Genomic DNA, 17,892 nt, shown 5'->3' on the forward strand with positions numbered 1-17,892 from the left:
TCCAATATTCTGATATTCTCATTGTGATTCCTTTGTAGGTAGTCTTTTACCCCCGCTCTTGTTGCTGCAGAGATTTTCACTTTGTCTTTGGTATCCTGCAGTTCTATTCTGTCTCTAGGTTTGGATTTTGTTGTTCTATTAATATATCTTGCTTGAGACTCTGTTCTTCTTTAAGGACTCATTCATTCATTGTCTTTCTTCAGTCTAGAAAAATCCTTAGCCTTTCTCTCTTCAAGTTTTACTTCATTCTTTTTATTCTCTTCTGCCAGAATTCCTAATAGACATATGTTGAACCTTCTCATTCTACTCGCGACCTCTTGGTTTCTCATTCCTTTTTTATTTTTCTGTGTTGCCTTCCAAGTCTTAAATCTGTTTTCTAGTTTTAGTTTTTTTGTCAGTTTGGTCAATTTTTGTTTACTCCTTTGTCTTTCTAATTTCTAATCTTAATGACTGTGTTTTATAATTCCAGAAATTAATAGTGGTGGTTTTTTAATTTGTTATTTTCCCCATAGCGACATGTTCTTTCATATTACATGTATTTCTAATTTTATCTCTAAAAATGTCAACCATACCAATTTAAGTCCCTTTTCAGAATGTTCTTATATCTCAAGTTGCGGACCTGTTCTTTTGTTTTGTTTGCTAAATGTCTCTGACAGTGCATTATAACTTTACTGAGAGCTCTTCTTCAGTGGAGCTTGTGTTTTTATCTGCTTCCTGGGTTGTAGAGGTGTCCTTACACAGAGTAGTTTTGTGTTTGTTCCTGTTGAGGCTGTAAAAGTTTCTCTGCTTCTAGGCTAAATAGTTTTAATCTGGATTTCATATCTAGGTGTGTCACAAGCTAGAGATTTCTAGTTCTCGTTTCCCACCCAGAGCAATAGGCACAAAGTGCCCTCCTTACTGCTTCGCTGAGCCCAGGGGCAGTTTCTCCCTTCCTGCTTTCACCGGGGGTCTGGCCCTGTACAAGGTTTTACCCCCTCGACTTGGGAGGCCAGAACCACACATCCTCCCCTCATGTGGCTGTACCCCCTCCCCTCCTCATCCTCCCGGTTTGTGTTCTACCTGACCTCCAGCTCTACCCTTGACCTTACCCACCCCGCATCACTGGCATGTGCCTGTTGTTATCAGTTTTGATTTTTCACTTGGTTTCTAGCATAGCTGGGGGTTTTATTCTTTCAAACTCTTGCTGTATGTTATTTTATTCCGTATCTTTATGGGTTGGAGGGATGGCCCCATCAATTTAGTTTGCCAAGTACCACAAGTATCCCATGCTCTTTCTAATAGAAAATATATCAGTACTCCACCAATTGTATTATCTGGCAAAATAGTTGTCTGTTATAATGGCAAACACATACAGCTTTTTTTGTGTGCATTGGTCTGTGCACTTTATAAATACAGACAGTTCCTAACTTACGGTAGTTCAACTTAGTATTTTTCAACTTTTTGATGGTGCAAAAGTGATACTTTACGTTTATGATGGATTTATTGGGACATAACCCCATCAGTAAGCCGAGCATCTGTGTTAATTGTGCCTTGTAACAGCCCTATGCAGTACATAACTGTTAAGTCCATTTTATGAAACTTGCTTAGGATCACACAGCTAGTAGAAACCACTGTCAGTGTCTGGTCCTGTTTGAACCAATGAAGAGTCTGGAATGAATCAAGAATTCTAGGTTTACCCCTGAGCATACAATCTATGAACTGGAAAAGGTTGCAGATTCATAACCAGATCTACAGTGTAAGGTAGAATTTGTTGAGGACAATCACATTCGCTTGGCTGCAGTAGTTGAGGTGGTGTTCAAATCTTCGTTGTCGTGTATTCAGAAGTTCAAGGGTAGAGTGGGATTGGGGGTAGAGCAGAGGTTTCCAACCCATGACAAGGAAATCCCCCTTTTTTCCTGTCATTTTTTTCTTCTCTTTTCTTGTCCTCAGTTCTTTCTGTTGTCTTCATCTCAAAATATGCATCATCAATTCAGAGTTTCTTTCCCGAGACCAACCCTTGGAGTCATTTTAACTCCTTTCTCCGTGCACGTATTTTGTCGGTCAGTTCTCTCTCTCACGTATCTCTGTGCCTTGTTCCCCTTCCTGCATCCCCCTGTTGCACGCTTCCTTTATGTCCTCCACTTGCCTCCGTGGAATGTGGCTCAGGGTGGTTGGAGGGACGCCTCTGAAACGCAAGTTGGATCTTGCCACAGCCTTGCCAGAAGTGTTCATTGCCTTAGGGTTTAACCTAAACTCTAAGTTGACTGACTTCATGACCTGTGTCTACTCAGTTTTGCTGCCTCATCTCTGGCCTCTTCCTTCCTCTACTCTCGGTTCAGCAGCAGTGAACTTTTCTCATCCTTTAGAGTCTTAGCATATGTTGTTCCCAAGGTGTGAAACAGTAACTTTTCCTTATCTTTTACAGGTAGGTTCCAGAAACTTCTCCTTGACTTCTCTAAGACTAGCCTAAGTGTTCTTCTGTATGTTTCCTAATCACCCTACATGTTCCCTGTCATAGCCCCAGCTGCTCACTGATGGAGCTCCTATTGCTGTCTCTCCCTCTGGGCAGGCTCAGCGTGCGTGGGTGTTAGAAGGGGCAGGAAGAGCACGCAAAGGAGTCAGCCACAGCACAAGCTCCTCCTCAGGCCTGTTGTGCAGGGCACTGGAGAGGGAGCGTCTGTCCTAGGTCCAAGCTTGCTTTCAAGCAGCAAGGGTCGGGAGTCCAATAGGTGAGACAACGTGTCTGTGGAACTAAGTGGTTTATTGCTCATTTTTACTTATGCCAAAGTCTGTAGAAGACAGGCAAGCATCATGCCTTGAAGTTCTCTCAAGCCTGCAGACTAAACTAACTTTTTAATACAGCATCAAGTTCTTCGTCTTATCCTTCATGGCACCAACCTTCCCAGGACTCCTCTCTTGACCTTCCTACAGATGGTGCTCCCGAGATCATGTGTGGCTCCACCCTAATTACTGTTTACTTCATGTGACTGTTTTTCTCATAAGGTTATTACCATAAGGTGAGGAGCCCATTGGACAGTTCAGTCAAGAGTGATGCAAATCCAGTGATAGCCTTTGATGGAGATTTTACTGAATTTGATTAAAATTAATTTTCCTTATTGCTTCACTTCACTCTCATTTGCAAAACAAAAAACATATTCCATAGTTCTGCTGGCTGCTTTCCTGTTTTGTTTGACCCCAGAAGGTCTCCTTGATTGGTATTCTCTTTTCTAAATTTTTTAACAATATTCATTTTATTTTTTCCAACTAACCATGTGCTTCCCCCTCCTCTTCTAAAGTCTCCCTCTGGGCCAGGTGCAGTGGCTCAATCTTATAATCCCACAACTTTGGGAGGCTGAGGTGGAAGGATCACTTGAGGCCAGGAGTTCAAGACCAGCCTGGACAACATAGTTGAGACCCCAATCTCAACAAAAAATTTTAAAAAATTAGCTGGTGTGGCGGTGCACACCTGTAGTCCCAGGTACTTGGGAGGCTGGGGCAGGAGAAGCCAAGCCCAGGAACTCAGGCCGCAGTGAGCTATGATTGCACCGCTGCACTCTAGTCTGAGCGACAGAGCCGGACCCATCTCTAAAAAATAAAAAAAAATAAAGTCTCTCTGTGGTTAGTACTATTCATTCAATAGTAATTGTTTTGCTTTCTGTTTTTCTTGCTAGAAAGCAAGTTCTATAGGATGAAGACAGTTTCCCTCTTACTTACCAACCCTTACCTCCAGCACCTGGCATGGTACTTTCCGTGTGTTTGCCACTCCATGAATGGCAGGTGAAATCCTCTCACCTGGCTAGACTTCTCCTTGAGCAGAATTCTGAAACTGTCTTCCCCTCAGGACTAGTATTTTCAGCACTACTTGGCAGTAATAATTATAGATATTTTAGATATGTTTATGTTATTGGGTTTATATTTAGCAATAAAAATATTAGTTCTTTAAGATCCAATTCAAGTCCCACTCCATTCATCACTTGATCACTCTAGTCTATAGTGATAACTCTCAGAGTTCTCTGGATATTTAATATTTTTTAAAATGTGCACAACTTATTTGCTATTTATGTCTCATAACATTCCTGGTATTACCTTTCTATTCTTATTTATTTAACTGAGGCTTAATACATAACACTTTGGCTATATAATTTATGTCCTCCAGTGCAACAAATGTAAATTATATAGATACAGAGATAGAATAGTCAGAGGTATTTGTTTACTGGATGATTAGATTCAAGCTAATCATTTTAATTCGAACAAAAAAATAGATAAAATCATGGTTTTATATCTTATATCACCTACAAAAGAGAAATTGCATTTCGTTTATTTCCCATTTTATTTAACTTCATCACTAGACTTCTTAGTTTGGGGGCTATTTATTTTCTCTCCTGTTTGTGTTTAATTGAAAAAAAAACATTTAAGGTATTGATTTGGCTTGTTGGAGTCTAGGAGAGAGGTCACGTCCCACAGTGATATTTAAGGAAGGGTTCATGGGGGAGGATGCATTTGAAGTAGGCCTTGAAAGGAAATAAATTTTTTGCCAAGTGGGGAAGCATCTGAATATGAATTATTGTTATTTCCAGTATTCAGGGAAGACGGCACATCTTGAACAAAGATTTGGAGGCAATAAAGTAGAAGACTTGCTCTACATAAAAAATTATTTCCAGGAAAACAGTCTAGCTGATAACTGATTTAGTTTATGGAGCATCTGAAATGATAGGCTAGGGAGCATGGACTTCTTTTAGATTAGAACAGTGGAAGGGTTAGTTTGTTAGTATATAAAGAAACAAGTACTTTTCTCACTACTTTAAAACTTACCCAATTAAAAATTATACAGTGTAATCATGAAAAACAACAGATTGTGAGCTTTTTATACGTGTTTCTAAAGTTAAGCTTTTCCAATATGATCTTCTAGCAGGTTTCATGACTTTAAAAATATTTTTAGTACAAAAAAATAACTTTTTTTCCTCACAGTCAATAGCATCACATTCTTATAGTAGGCCAAATAAGGTCGCCTAGTGGCCTTTTTGCATTGATTCATGATAACTTAGTCTCTAAATATTAACTGGCTAAAACATATTTGCAGTGATTCCCAGTGGATCACTTTTCTAGAAGCTTAGCAGTTTTATTTCTTTTTATGTAACGATATGTAAACATCATTATATAAGAAGGATGCCAGTGTGGATTGAATGGCCCCTGATGTTTCACTGCAGTGTACCATATGCCAGGGTTCACCAATCCTTAAACCGTGCCACCATGCAATTTATTTCAAACTCTTGTTTTAATACTAGACGGCCAGAGAAATCGGATAACTTCTGGCTCTGTTTTGGACAAAAGAATTTTGACACACTCTCAATAGTGGATTCATATAAAAACTTATCTTTATGTTTTTTGGAATATCTTTTGGAAGCTTGCACAGTCAGTTTTGTTTTATAACGTTTGTAAGCGTTCCTAAACATGAATTTGGACAATTAAAGTTTGCTTTTATGTTTATCAACGAGTATCTAAAATATGAAATATCTAAAACAGACAAAATTGGGGATGATAAGCATATGATGGTATTTAATAAAAGAAATGTATCTGTGAATAATTATGCTTCCATCTTCCTATCATGTTTGCCATGAAAGTGGAAAATTACTAGATTACCCAGAAAATATGTGGAAGACACAGGCTGTCTGTTTTTTCTCGTACATCTCCTTGCAGTACACAGTCCACAGTTCCGTGTGAAACATCTGTTGAGGTCCTATTTAAGTCGTATGGCACCAGCATATGGCGCTGTCTTTTGCTATTTAGCAACTAAGTAGCGAATAAATCTTCACAATGTCTATCAAAGATTCAAAATGGAAAATAAAGAATGTAAAGTCAAATTTATTTCAGAATGTAGTAGTTTCCAATTATTTGGGTTTATTAAGAATAGCTAACACCAGGAAACTATATTCCATAAAATGAAAAAATGTGATGAAATATCTTTTGGTCTTTCTTAATGTCCTGATACAATGAAAGATTGTTCATACCTTTCTTTGTTCACTCTCTGTCCTTTTGTTGCTCCCTTTTGCCTTAGGAATTTGGAGAAATAATTTTTGCAAGAATAGGGCTTTTCTTTGCTTAAATAAATCACATTAACGTAGAAAATTTGAAAAAAGAATAAAGATTGATATTCATAATTTCATCACCCATAAATAATGACTATAAATAATTTGGTATATGTTCCTGGTAGATTTGTTTTGATATCTTGAGTGATATTGAACGACATGATCTTATACTTTATTTTCCTCTCATACTGTCACTCCATTTCCCGTTTGAAAATTTTGCATCTTGATGGGACCTGGTGTTCTATGGCCTAATATTTGCAAATTGCTGGCATTTGGATTTACTTGATCGCTTTTGCTTATTGACCTTGTTTACCATGTTTTAAGGACATTGTTTTAAGTCAAGATTATTTGAAATACAAAGGATGCTACAGATTTGTCTTTCTCCTTTTAGCTATTTTTTGATGTAAAGATTTCTTAAATGTTAAGATTTTTATTTGATGAAAGGGACAGATTTAATTGTAATCGACAAAGTCAGGAACTATTTCAGCAAAGTACGTTTCTCTTGTTTTTAAGTGATATTTGTGCATTTTGAGCTTTCACTTTTTAATTTATTAAGTGGGTTGAGATTTTCTTTGGGGGACTGGGGAGGATACTGGTACTGTTTCTTTGTTCCCAACTTAAACATATACTAAAAGGTACTTGACCTCCGTAGGGACACATTTTTGAGAGTAAAAAACATTATGCTAAGTGTCTGTCCAAATAAGAACTAAAGGAAGTTGAGTTAATGCTGCCTTCAGATTTGTTATCCACTGTGTCAACTACAGAAATACTTTAAGTTGTCTCTTTTTAGCATTTGCCTTTAAATAAAATTATTATTATTTATTTTTTTGAGATGGAGTCTTGCTCTGTCACCTGGGCTAGAGTGCTGTGGCATCAGCCTAGCTCACAGCAACCTCCAACTCTGGGCTTAAGTGATCTTCCTGCCTCAGCCTCCCGAGTAGCTGGGACTACAAGCACGCGCCACCATGCTCATCTGATTTTTCTATTTTTAGTAGAGATGGGATCTCATTCTTGCTCGGGCTCCTACTCCTCAGGTCTCAAACTCCTAACCTCAAGGGATCCTCCCACCTTGGCTTCTCAGAGTGCTAGGATTACAGGCATGAGCCACTGCACCTGGCCTAAATAAAATTATTTATCTAGAATAGAATGTCATGAAAGGAAATGTTAATGTCTTATAAGTAGTGCTGTCTGTCTACCTTGTCAGCTGCTTTTCTTAAATGTTACATTATTATTTAATTCCTATAAACTTTCTTTTAGATCTTGGCTCTTCTTATAGGATATAGGCCATTCTAGGAGAAGGCTTCATCCTATCTTTTTCCATACCAATTTATGTGCCCTGAGCACACAGCAGGTGCTTAATAATGATGCCCAAGAAACACACTATATGTTGCTTAAGACAGCTAGAAGGAAACATGAAGTTAGTAGATACAAAAATATTTTTGTGGTCCCAGTTTGCTTTAAGATTACTTAAAATCCCACTCATTGTTTTTATTTTTTTATTTATAGAAATGCTTCCATCATTTCTTCAGAAAGTCGAAGTTGTCTCTGAAGCTTCTAGAGAAACTTGTACAGCTTTGAGCGATTGCCTTAATCTCTTCACTAAACAAGAAGGGGTAGGTAGTTTGGAATTGAATTTTTAAAATAATTGTTTGGGCGTCATGTGCTTGATCATCCATTACGTCATTGCTTCCAAATTGTTCAAAAGTAGGAAAAAATTATATTAAAGGAAACGAAAGCTTAATTTTCCACCAAATTTTATAACTTATTTATTCTTAAGTAAGCAGGATGATTCTGAAATAGCTTGTGTTCTTATCTTTAGAATTTATTGATACAGCTGTATTTAACAAGTATATTTAAAGTTGATCTACTCAGGGTTGTTGGAACATTTCAATAAGAGGGATGTGAAAATTTTAGAAGCAGAAGGCCTTTATATGAAAAATATATAATAATTCTAGAAAATAGAGTACCATCATACTTATGTAAACTGAGCTCAATGGATTAAATAGTTTTTGTGCTTTTTTTCCCCTTGCTTGCTTCCCCTTTAACAATTTGCTATTTGCTTCTCCAAATATGAATAAGAGTGGTATGCTCACCCGTTAAGAATTCGTTTTCTAAGGACTGAAAAGTTGTAAAGACATAGTGTGGTTGCCTGAACTAGGATTTTTCTTGTTTTGTTTTTCTTTTTTCCCATTTTCATGATTTTAATGTAAGGCAAGCGCCAAAAGGCTTTCTTTTCCATTTTGTTAATTTCTACATGTATGTTTAATCTTCAGCTTTTTAGATTTAGGTACCAAATTTATTGTTGCAATTTATTTGTACCTTTTGGTTAGAGATTAGGTTTTGGTAGAACAAGATAGATGAAAATGGTTTTATATGTGTTTCTCTGATATGTAAAGATCTAAAATTTTATTTTCCCATGATTAGAATGTAAGCATTGAGAATTTATATACAGTGTTTTAAATGCTATGTTTACTATATGTACCACAAATTCTATATATTAATTGAAGAATAAGAAAATATGGAAATAATAATGTGAATTATTTAAAGCAAACTTATAAAAGGTCAACAGAATTCTATTAACTATCAGAGGAAAACATAATTGTTCATTAAACATTTTAAATGGTTGATTCTTCTAATACTTTTTGAAGATATCCCTTTTCAGCATTTCTATTTTTGGTGGCTTGCAGATTTCATATGCTAGTTTATTTAAATGAGGAATGATTTAGTGTTCTGAATAAATCTGAATAGGATGGTTGCATTGCAGAACATCTTTGAAATTAACAGTGATGTCATGGGATTTGTGTAGCATTTATTTTAGTACATTGTAAAATCAAATTTCACTCAGATCTTTTATGTGGTACCTGATGGATATATTGATAGCTTTTTTGTTCTAGATACGTAAGGCTGAACACTAGATTAAAAGTGATGTGTTATGTTGATGTTGTGTTTAATTTCTGGAGAAGTCAGTCAACCTGTTGAAATTTTTAAATTACCTGCTTAAAAAAAATAGCCTAAACCTTTCTCTTTGTGAAAATCTAGATGCACAGGAGTATTCGTCTAAAGTTTAGATTAATTAACCTCTTTTAGCCTCTTAAATTTGTCGTGAGGATTAAATGAGCTAATAATGTAAGCAAAATGCCTAGCATAGTGCCTGATAGGTAGTAAGCCCTCTGAATAACAGTGAACAGTTATTATGGTAGGATCTTATATAATTAACACTTGTAGTCCCTCTTCTCAGGTGGAATGTAATTAACACTTGCATAACCCTTCTTCTCATGTGGAATCTTGGAGCTTTTATGTCTTAAATATTGGGTTTATCTTGTTTTAGGGGAAGTTGGTATTGTCCAAAGAAAATTTGACTATTCTTAGAAGGATTTTGTTGTTTCCATCCTTATTTAAATGACAATGAGCTACTTAGCTTCTCTGAACTTTGATGGCTTCATCTTTCAAAGAAAGGAGACCTTATAGAAAAATGACAATGAGTTACTTAACTTCTCTGAACTTTGATGGCTTCATCTTTCAAAGAAGGGAGACCTTATAGAAAGTTGTTAGAAGCACTAGTCTGAAAGTCTGATGGACCTGTTTTAAATCTTTCTCTAAGCAACTGTTGGACAAGTTTCTGTAAAATGAAAATATGTCAACACCTCAGAGTTGGGTGTGGGGAATCAACTGTACGTAGATGAATAATTTGTATGTAGAGTATATGAGCATACTGCATGGAACACAGTGTTCATTTAGTAACTGGCATTTAATGTTCAGACTTCTAGAGTGTCTTTAAGATACCTTTTCAGTAATTTGGTGAAGTATCAACTCTGTGAGACCCTTAGCGGAATCCATGGATTTCCTTCTCAGAAATGAGATTACAGAGAGTAACAAGGCCCGAATATATTTGAAAGATAAATGGCACCCTTAAAGTTAGTCTTTCAAATGCTCGAGAATTACAACATAGGAATTTAATAGCTTAATTGAGGTCAGAGTGACATAATTATGTGCAGCAGTGCCCTATCTGGCATCATAGATTACATTTCTATTATCTGGAAGTTTTATTAAAAGAGCAATCATAATAAGCTTTGAACTCTCTTGGACCTGGGTCTAACTCCTGGCTCTCTCTTTGACTCTCTCTTTGACTCAGTTTTTCAATACAATATCCTCTTTACAGTAGTGACCAACCAAAAAGGATTGTTTTGAAGAGTAAATGAGATAATATTGTTTAAAACACCTGTGTAGTGCCTAGCACAAAATAAGGATCTAATTAGATGTGAGTGACCCCAGCATCCACAGCAGCAAAACTGTTTTTATTTGAATCTTTTTTGATGGCAGGTATTCCAAATGTTAACATTTACTTAACTTAAAATTTTTTAACTTAATTTTATGTTGTCTAGGTGTCTCAGGATTGTTCTTTTGCATGTTCAGAATTACTCTGTGCCTTAATACAGAGATGCTCTCAAGAGATAATGTTTATATGACCATGTATTTTTCTACTAAATGGTCTGGTCCTGCTAATGCCTTTTGAATTCTTATTTACTCTTGTAGGTTGTTAAAAATTACAGCCAGCCATGGTGATGCACACCTGTAATCCTAGCACTTTGGGAGGCCAAGGTGGGAGGATTTGCTAGATCCCAGAAGTTCAAGGCTGTAGTGCACTGTGATTACACCATTGCATTCCAGCCTAGGCAACAGAACAAGACCCTGGAGAAAAAAAAAAATTTACCATGCTTGATTTTTAGATCGACTGAGTGCCTGCCACTAGCAGTGGAATACTGATCCCTTCTGATTTACTCTTTCTAATCTCCTGTTTATTAAAAAGAAAATCACATAACCAAACTTGGTAAAATTATGTCCACAGTAAGAATGAGCTGGCTCTATATGAGAAACTTAGGGGGAGGGGAGGATTTACATTGAGTGCCAGCCTTTGTTCCTGGATTTTGTGCCTTCTGTTTCTGTGGTATCTGGGTGCTTTTTTGCTTGATCACTGATACACTGATGTGACCTACATAATCAAGGTTTTCATATGACCTGTAAATAAATGAGGCATTATTATAGGCAGATTTTATTTGTAAATAAAACTGCTTACATTGTTGAAAAAAATCTCAGTGTATAAAATAGGCTACTAAAGAGAAACCTACAAGATGCTTTTAGGTTGGTATAGTTGGAAATATAACAGAATGTTAGTGCTTACCCTTGTTTGAGAGTTCCATTCAAAAGGCTAGGAACTGGTTTCCTAAATTATTTTTGTTTCTGTAGTTTTTCTCACCAGAGAATGATCTCAGAAGTGGTTAAAATGTCACACAGAAGCCAGCATTGGTGCCCTCCTTGTTCTGTGTATCATCGAGCTCCCTTGATGTTAGTCAAATCAGTTTTTCCAAATTAGGAACTTGCCTATTTAGTGTAAGTTCACTTATAAAATATTTTATCCTTTCATGTTAATCTCCTGACCACTGAAGAGCTGTGACCCAGCCGTATGACTGGAGTGATAGTGGTACTAGGTTTGTGGGGAAATGGAAAGATTCAGACTCTACATTGGAATCGTCTGAAAGGTTAGACTTCTGTACTGCTTCTCTGGACCAGATGCTGATAATCTTTGAAGAGAAATCGTGTGTTCATGTGTGGACTTTATAACTCTACAAAGTCATGGTCTCTTATAGTCATTTAGCTTCCTTTGCCATCCAGCAGTCCTTTAGTCGTTTTGTGACCTCATCTCTTTCATTTCCTAATGTTTACAACAGCTCTTTTGGGCCTTCACCCCTCTCTGACCCTCTCTTCTCTCTAGTTTCCTCATCTCTCTCTACTCTAAGCATAATTCTCTGTTAGACATAATGTAGTCATTGTCTATGCCTCAACTCCATACCACTCCTTCACTCCAATTTTTATCTGCATCTGCTCCCATCCTTCCTTCTTTCCTTTTGCTGGAGGCGTCTGTCTCCTTCCATCCTGCTTTTCTGGGGGCCTTGCTTCAAAAAATAGCTCCTCTCTTTGGAATTCTCTACTCCCTTATTTATAGCTTTTATCTGTCTCCTATATTCTTCTCCAATTCCATTCTTGAAAATGTGATATTTTCTGTTTCTACTTATTCATTCCCCAACTAGTCCACTGAAACTATTCTTGCCAATATGTCCTTATTGCTAAATCAGAGGACATTTTAAAATTGTCCTACTTGTCCTTTGAAGGACTTGGCATTTGACAATTTCCTGTTTTTTGGAATTCTCTGTGGCCTTCACAGTGCCTCCCTCTTCTGGCTTCTCCTTCTTTTATGGCAGCTGATTCTCAATCACCTTCTAAAGCATCTTTTCTTCTGCCTGTGCCTTACATATTAATATTAGTACTCCCTAGGTTTCTGTGGGTGATCTTCTCACTCTCAGCATTCTCCCTGAGTGATCTCACCTACTCCTTTAACTAGAATTCCATGGTGACTCAGATATCCCCACCTTAGACCTCTCCTGAGCTCTGAACCAGTATATCCAGCTGCCTTTTGAACATTTATGTATGTTTACATCAGAAGCATTTCAAGAACGAGTCTTAAACTGAGTTATCCATTCAACTCATAGAATTGCCATTCAGTAACTCAAGCCAGGATCATGGGAGCTGGTCTTTGGTTCACCTTCCTTCTTCACCCCTACCTTTAATCAAGTCCTGTCAATTTGCTTTTTTATATCTTGGTTGCCTATCTCCCTTTACTTCCTCTCCCCCAACCCTAACGTACAAATTCCCCATTACTACTCTGTTATAATAAAGCCAGCGAGATTGCTCTATTGGATCATCACCGCCATTTCCTAATCCCAGTCTCCACCCTTCAAAACTAGGTTAGGTGTCGCTCCTATGCAGTGAATTCCTTGCTGTCCTAGCACTTACCACATTGTATAATTATATGTTCACAAACTGGTGCTCCTTAAGCAAGCAGCCAGTGTCTTAGTTATTTTTAAGTAGCATAGTATTTGGCATGTAGTAGATGGTTGATAAATATCTGAATGAATGAATAATGAATGCACAAAGGAAAAATACATGTGTTTGGATCAGACCAACTGTATCTACACACTGCTACCTCAACCTTGACCACATTAATATGTTTAAGAATTCCATTTCCACATCTGAAATTGAGAGTATATATATGAGTTATTTTATGTGAAGTGCCTCAGTACAGTACCTGGCACATTTTAGGTGCTCTGTAAATTGCCTTCTAAAACAAAGTAGCTTTTGTTGTTCAGTGTTTTGCTACCTAGTGCTACTTTTATAAACTGAATTCATTCTCTAATTTTCAAGGTCTAGGGAGGATTCTGTAGCAAGGGCTCCTCCCTAGTGCCAAATGTGACTTTTCCAAATACAATCATACTTAGTTTTTAATTTAGAATGAAAAAAAAAAAAAGGAAACTGACTTTTCAGAGACACTATGGAACCTCACTGGCATCAATTCCCAATTTTCCACGGCCTTTTATGGCCTTTTACACATTCTATGGCTGTGGTGCAATTAGAGCTACCACCTATTGCAATAGAACTTAAAGTACTCAAGGATCTTTTGTTTAAAAAGTATTTAATTTTGTTCTTTGTTACTCTGGGCTCACTTAAGTATGAGGACAGATCTATACACATCAGAAAGGTTTGAAACTTATGCTGGAACAAAAAGTTATGTGTGTTTTTATTTTCCACTACAGCATTATAGTTAACTAAAAATTTCATTAACCTGAACATCCCACTTAAGTGTGGTATAATGGGTTTTCTTGTCCTTTGAACCTTTGTCTGCCCTTCAAGCCTGGCTAGAATAAGAAACCATCTATTTCACGTAAGTAGATTTCATGGTAGTAGGATTAATGCCGTTGTTTTCCTCATTGCTAAAAATCGTGCCCCAACTAGGGTATAAACAATAAACATGTCAAGACTGTGTGTCGGTCGTCGTGGAACCGTAAACATGAGCTCTTCAGCATCAACCTGAGTGTCAGGCAAGACTGGGGAAGAAAGGATTCCTTTGCTTTGCCGAGTTTCCCGAGGGGCGGGCTGGCCGCTTGGAAGTCGGCCGGGCCGGTGTCTCGGGGAGAGGGCTGGAGCACACAAACCGCTCCAGGACCTTGCAGGAGCCTGGGCGCCACGCTCGGCCGAGCACTGGGAGCAGTTTCCTTACTTCCCTTCTCCGAGGAGCCGCGTGTGGGCTCCCCCGCCGGTCCCTACCTGCGCCTCCGCCAGCCGGCGACGCTGGGGGGAGGGGAGAGGAGGGCCCAGGACGAGGACAGAGGAGGGAGCCGCCTGCTGCAGGCCACGCCGCGCGCCCGCCGCTCGCACTCTCCCCGGAGCCCTGGAGGGCGGGTCTGCGGCCGAGCGCTTGGCGGCCGGGGGAGCGGCGCGGAGCTCTGCGGCCGGGCGGCGCGGTGCGGGAGTCCTGGGCCGCGGGCGCGCAGCGCCTCTGCCCGACCTCGCTGGGGGAGGCGGGCGCTGCTGTCGGGCTGGAGTCAGGGGCGGGCCGCGCGAAGGTGACTTAGGGAAACCTTGCGGGCCGCCCTGGGTCGCGCCTCCCGGATCGGCTCGGCTGGCGGGGAGGAGGAGGAGGAGGAAGAGGCCGAGCGCATTTGAGCAGGAGCTTACCGCGGAGCGCTGGGTGGAGCGTGCCGGCCGGGGTCCACGGATCCGGCCCAGGTGGGTGGGTGTGTGTGTGCCTGTTCTGTGGCTTTGTGGGGCAGCCTAGGGCGACGGAGGAGGACGCTGGGGAAGGAAGGGGGCAGGGCGGCCAGACGTGATCGAGGGATGTGAGTAGATCCAAGAATAGTTGGACATGTGTGTGCGGAGCGAAGTGCAGCTGAGGGTGCATGGGGAGGGGTGCGCCAAGCGGGGGGACCCTGCTCTCTCCCTGGTGCGGGTCTTCCTGCTGGGTATGTTTGCCTTGGGGTTCCTACGGGAAGAGCCCCTGGAGGAAAAGCCCGCTGACCTTTTTTTCGGTTAAATATTAGTATTAGGTCAAGTGGGGCTGGAGTGGGAGGAGTAAGACGATGAAAGACATTGTTGTCCTAAATAACCTTCCAAGTTAGTGATTTTTCGCATGTCTCTGCTCTGGCTGACATTGAGATGAACTTTGCACTGTTCAGAGGCTGCTAAAATTCCGAGAATTTGAGGGGAAATGCACGAGTGCATGGAGGAGAGAAAGGGAAATTATATTTGTGTTGGGGAATGGGGAGGTGGCTTTTAACTTTAATGTTTTGATTAAGGATTTTTGATTACTCACAGGCTTTCTTTGTAGCCTAAGCCGGTGGGGAATCACGTTCCCTAGCGTTCAGGATATGTGGCTGGTTGTTTTGTGTTTGCTGTTGTGCTGGATTTTTCTGGATTTGGAGGGAGGGTAGGTAGTAAGGAGAGGAAAATGCCAGGGAAGAGCTTAGTACAGCTTTTCTGAGTTATTAAAGCTATTAAAAGTTTCTTCATTTTAATAAGGTTCAAAGACAGAATTAATGTTTTATTTTGAAGGCATAGCATTGCTTAGAGAAAAATGCTTGAAATGTGTGTTGGTGGAATAATGCGTAGGCTGAAATATGGGTGTCTAAATGCAAACTCTCTTTTCAGTTTGAGGACACACCAAAGTTAATCTCTTGTCCAAGTGATGTTTGATTTTTAGCTCCGAAGGTGAAGTCTTTGACAAGGAAGCTCAATTTATATTTAGTGTAATAGATATTTAATCTGAACATGAAGACCAGAGAGCTATTTCAGCCTCTGTCCCAGTACTACTTTTGTTAGACTGGAGTTTTAAAGGGATTTGTATCAGTCTGAATGTATTAATAGCTGCTGGACTGTAGTCTCCCCTCTTTAGAAACCCTGTAAAGGTTAATATTAGGAGATTTTTTGATGGTGAAAGTGACCTGCATAATCTCTTTACCCTCAGTTGTACACCTTACAGAAAGGGGGAAAAGAAATTGTTAGATTTTCCATATTAAAAGAAAATGTATTTACTAATATTCAAGGTAGTTTATAAATACAGTCCAAGTACATTTTAAATATTGTATATAAAATAATTGGTAAAATAATTATGCAATATCATAATCTAAGCTTTGTGTACAGTTTATAACATTTATCATTTACATTCTTTTTAAAAGGCATGATAAATTTGTTACTATTCCTGGTATTCAAATATATGACTGTTTATCAACTCTGAGGATTATAAGAAAAAATTAAGTCCTTTAAAAGGTAGAAATTTAGAGTTGTTACTTGGTCTACATTCAGCCTGTATTCCTGAATTTTTAGCTTATTTTATATATAATCCAGAGATATATGGTTACAAATTAATTTTGGAAGCAGCTAGGACATAAGTTATAAATAAAATGAAGTTTATGCAAACTGAAGCTTGATTTTATTTTGATAACTTTTTGGAGAATTTTTGAACAAAAATGCGTAGACTTTAATTAGCATGGGGTGTGTGTGTGTGTGTGAGAGAGAGAGAGAGAGAGAGAGAAGGAGGGAGGGAGGGAAAGTGAGTCAGTGTTAGGCTTATTATACTTGACATGAGCCAAGGTCTATCCTGATGAATTTTTGTATCTCACAATGGTACCAAGATTATAACTTGCATGCAATTGTGTTTGTCTTATTCCCTACCCTGTTCCTAATATAGAATGCAGGTTTATCCTGATGAATTTTGAATGAGTTATCTAGGCATAATTTTCCTTTCATTTTAACTTAAGGGAGTTAAGGATGTAACTCCTACACATTTTTATAATGGTCCATTGTGGATTTGATATCTATTGCTTTCTGTGAATTTTTTTCCTTGACTAATTCAATAAGTATTTACAGAACATTTACTTTGTAAGAGATTGCTAGATCAGTCGGTCTTAATAAAACTTGAGTTTACTACTGGGGCCAGATGACTCAATAGATTCTTACAGAAGGTGCAATATACCCAGAAGCAACAGAAAAGGGTGAATTCTAGCAAATTGTTCATTAAGACTGGAAGAATAAAGAGAAAACCCAGTTTAAATGAATAGAAGCGTGTCTTTTGAAGGACTTTGTAAAGTATGCTTAAAGAGTTTGAAACTTATCTTGGGCAGTTAGAATCACTGAAAGATTTTAATCAGATTTAATCAGATTTGTTCCTTATGAGAAGGATCAGAGGAGCACAGGCCTGAAAGCAGGACGACCAGGTGCAGGAATTCAAGAGAGAGATAATCAGGGCCTGAACCAAGTTAGTGACTGTGGAAAAGGAAAGGAAGATACAGAGCAGAGAGATACTTCAAGAACAAATGACATAAATAGAGCTGATAATAGATGGAATGTGGGGAATGAAGGAGAAGGCGGAGTCATAGATGACTCCCAGGTTTATGGCACAAGTTACAGGGTAGGTGACTAAGGTAGGGAATTAAGGGAGTGTGGGAAGATGAGTTGCCTTTGGGACATGTTGACATTTCAAGTAAAGTTGTCCTTGCTTGTCCCATAAAAATTTGGGAATCATTGTATTGGGAGTCACCTAAGTAAGCATGGAAATTGAGGTTGGAGGAGTGAATAATATCACCTAGGAGAAGTACAGCCTGAAAAAGCTAGAAATCAAAGGATTGGGTATTGACATTTAAAAGACTAGTGGAAGAAGGGGAGCCTCTAGAGATTACTGAGAAAAAGCAGGTAGGAAGGCAGGAGAAACTACAGAACAGAGGAGGTCAAGGGAGACAAGTGTTCCTGGAAGTAAGGTAAGAACCAAAGTGTGCGTCCATTGGATTTGGTGGTCAGGTGGTCATTGAAGTCTTTGATGAAAGAGGATTTAGAAGCACGACATGGGAGGAAGCCAGATTGCAATGAGCAGAGGAGTAAATATGAGGGAAGTGAGGATGCAGAAATAATGAAGATAGACTTTGATTCAGTCTCTGTAGACATC

General features: G+C 38.8%; 1 protein-coding gene across 4 annotated transcripts in view; it reads left to right on the forward strand.

The window, feature by feature from the left end:
• Window positions 1-17,892, forward strand: part of OSBPL1A (oxysterol binding protein like 1A) — a 187,203-nt gene that overhangs the window by 75,205 nt on the left and 94,106 nt on the right. For 2 of the 4 annotated variants that reach the window (XM_069468506.1, XM_069468507.1), the window contains one exon: window positions 7,572-7,678. In XM_069468506.1, coding sequence (XP_069324607.1) covers window positions 7,572-7,678 — 107 coding nt within the window. Of the gene's footprint in view, window positions 1-7,571; window positions 7,679-14,072; window positions 14,685-17,892 lie in introns of those variants that run through there. The other 2 variants (XM_069468508.1, XM_069468509.1) reach the window with 2 other exon arrangements.

The sequence above is a fragment of the Eulemur rufifrons genome, chromosome 5, assembly GCF_041146395.1.
Source record: "Eulemur rufifrons isolate Redbay chromosome 5, OSU_ERuf_1, whole genome shotgun sequence".
Taxonomy (NCBI): Eukaryota; Metazoa; Chordata; class Mammalia; order Primates; family Lemuridae; genus Eulemur; species Eulemur rufifrons.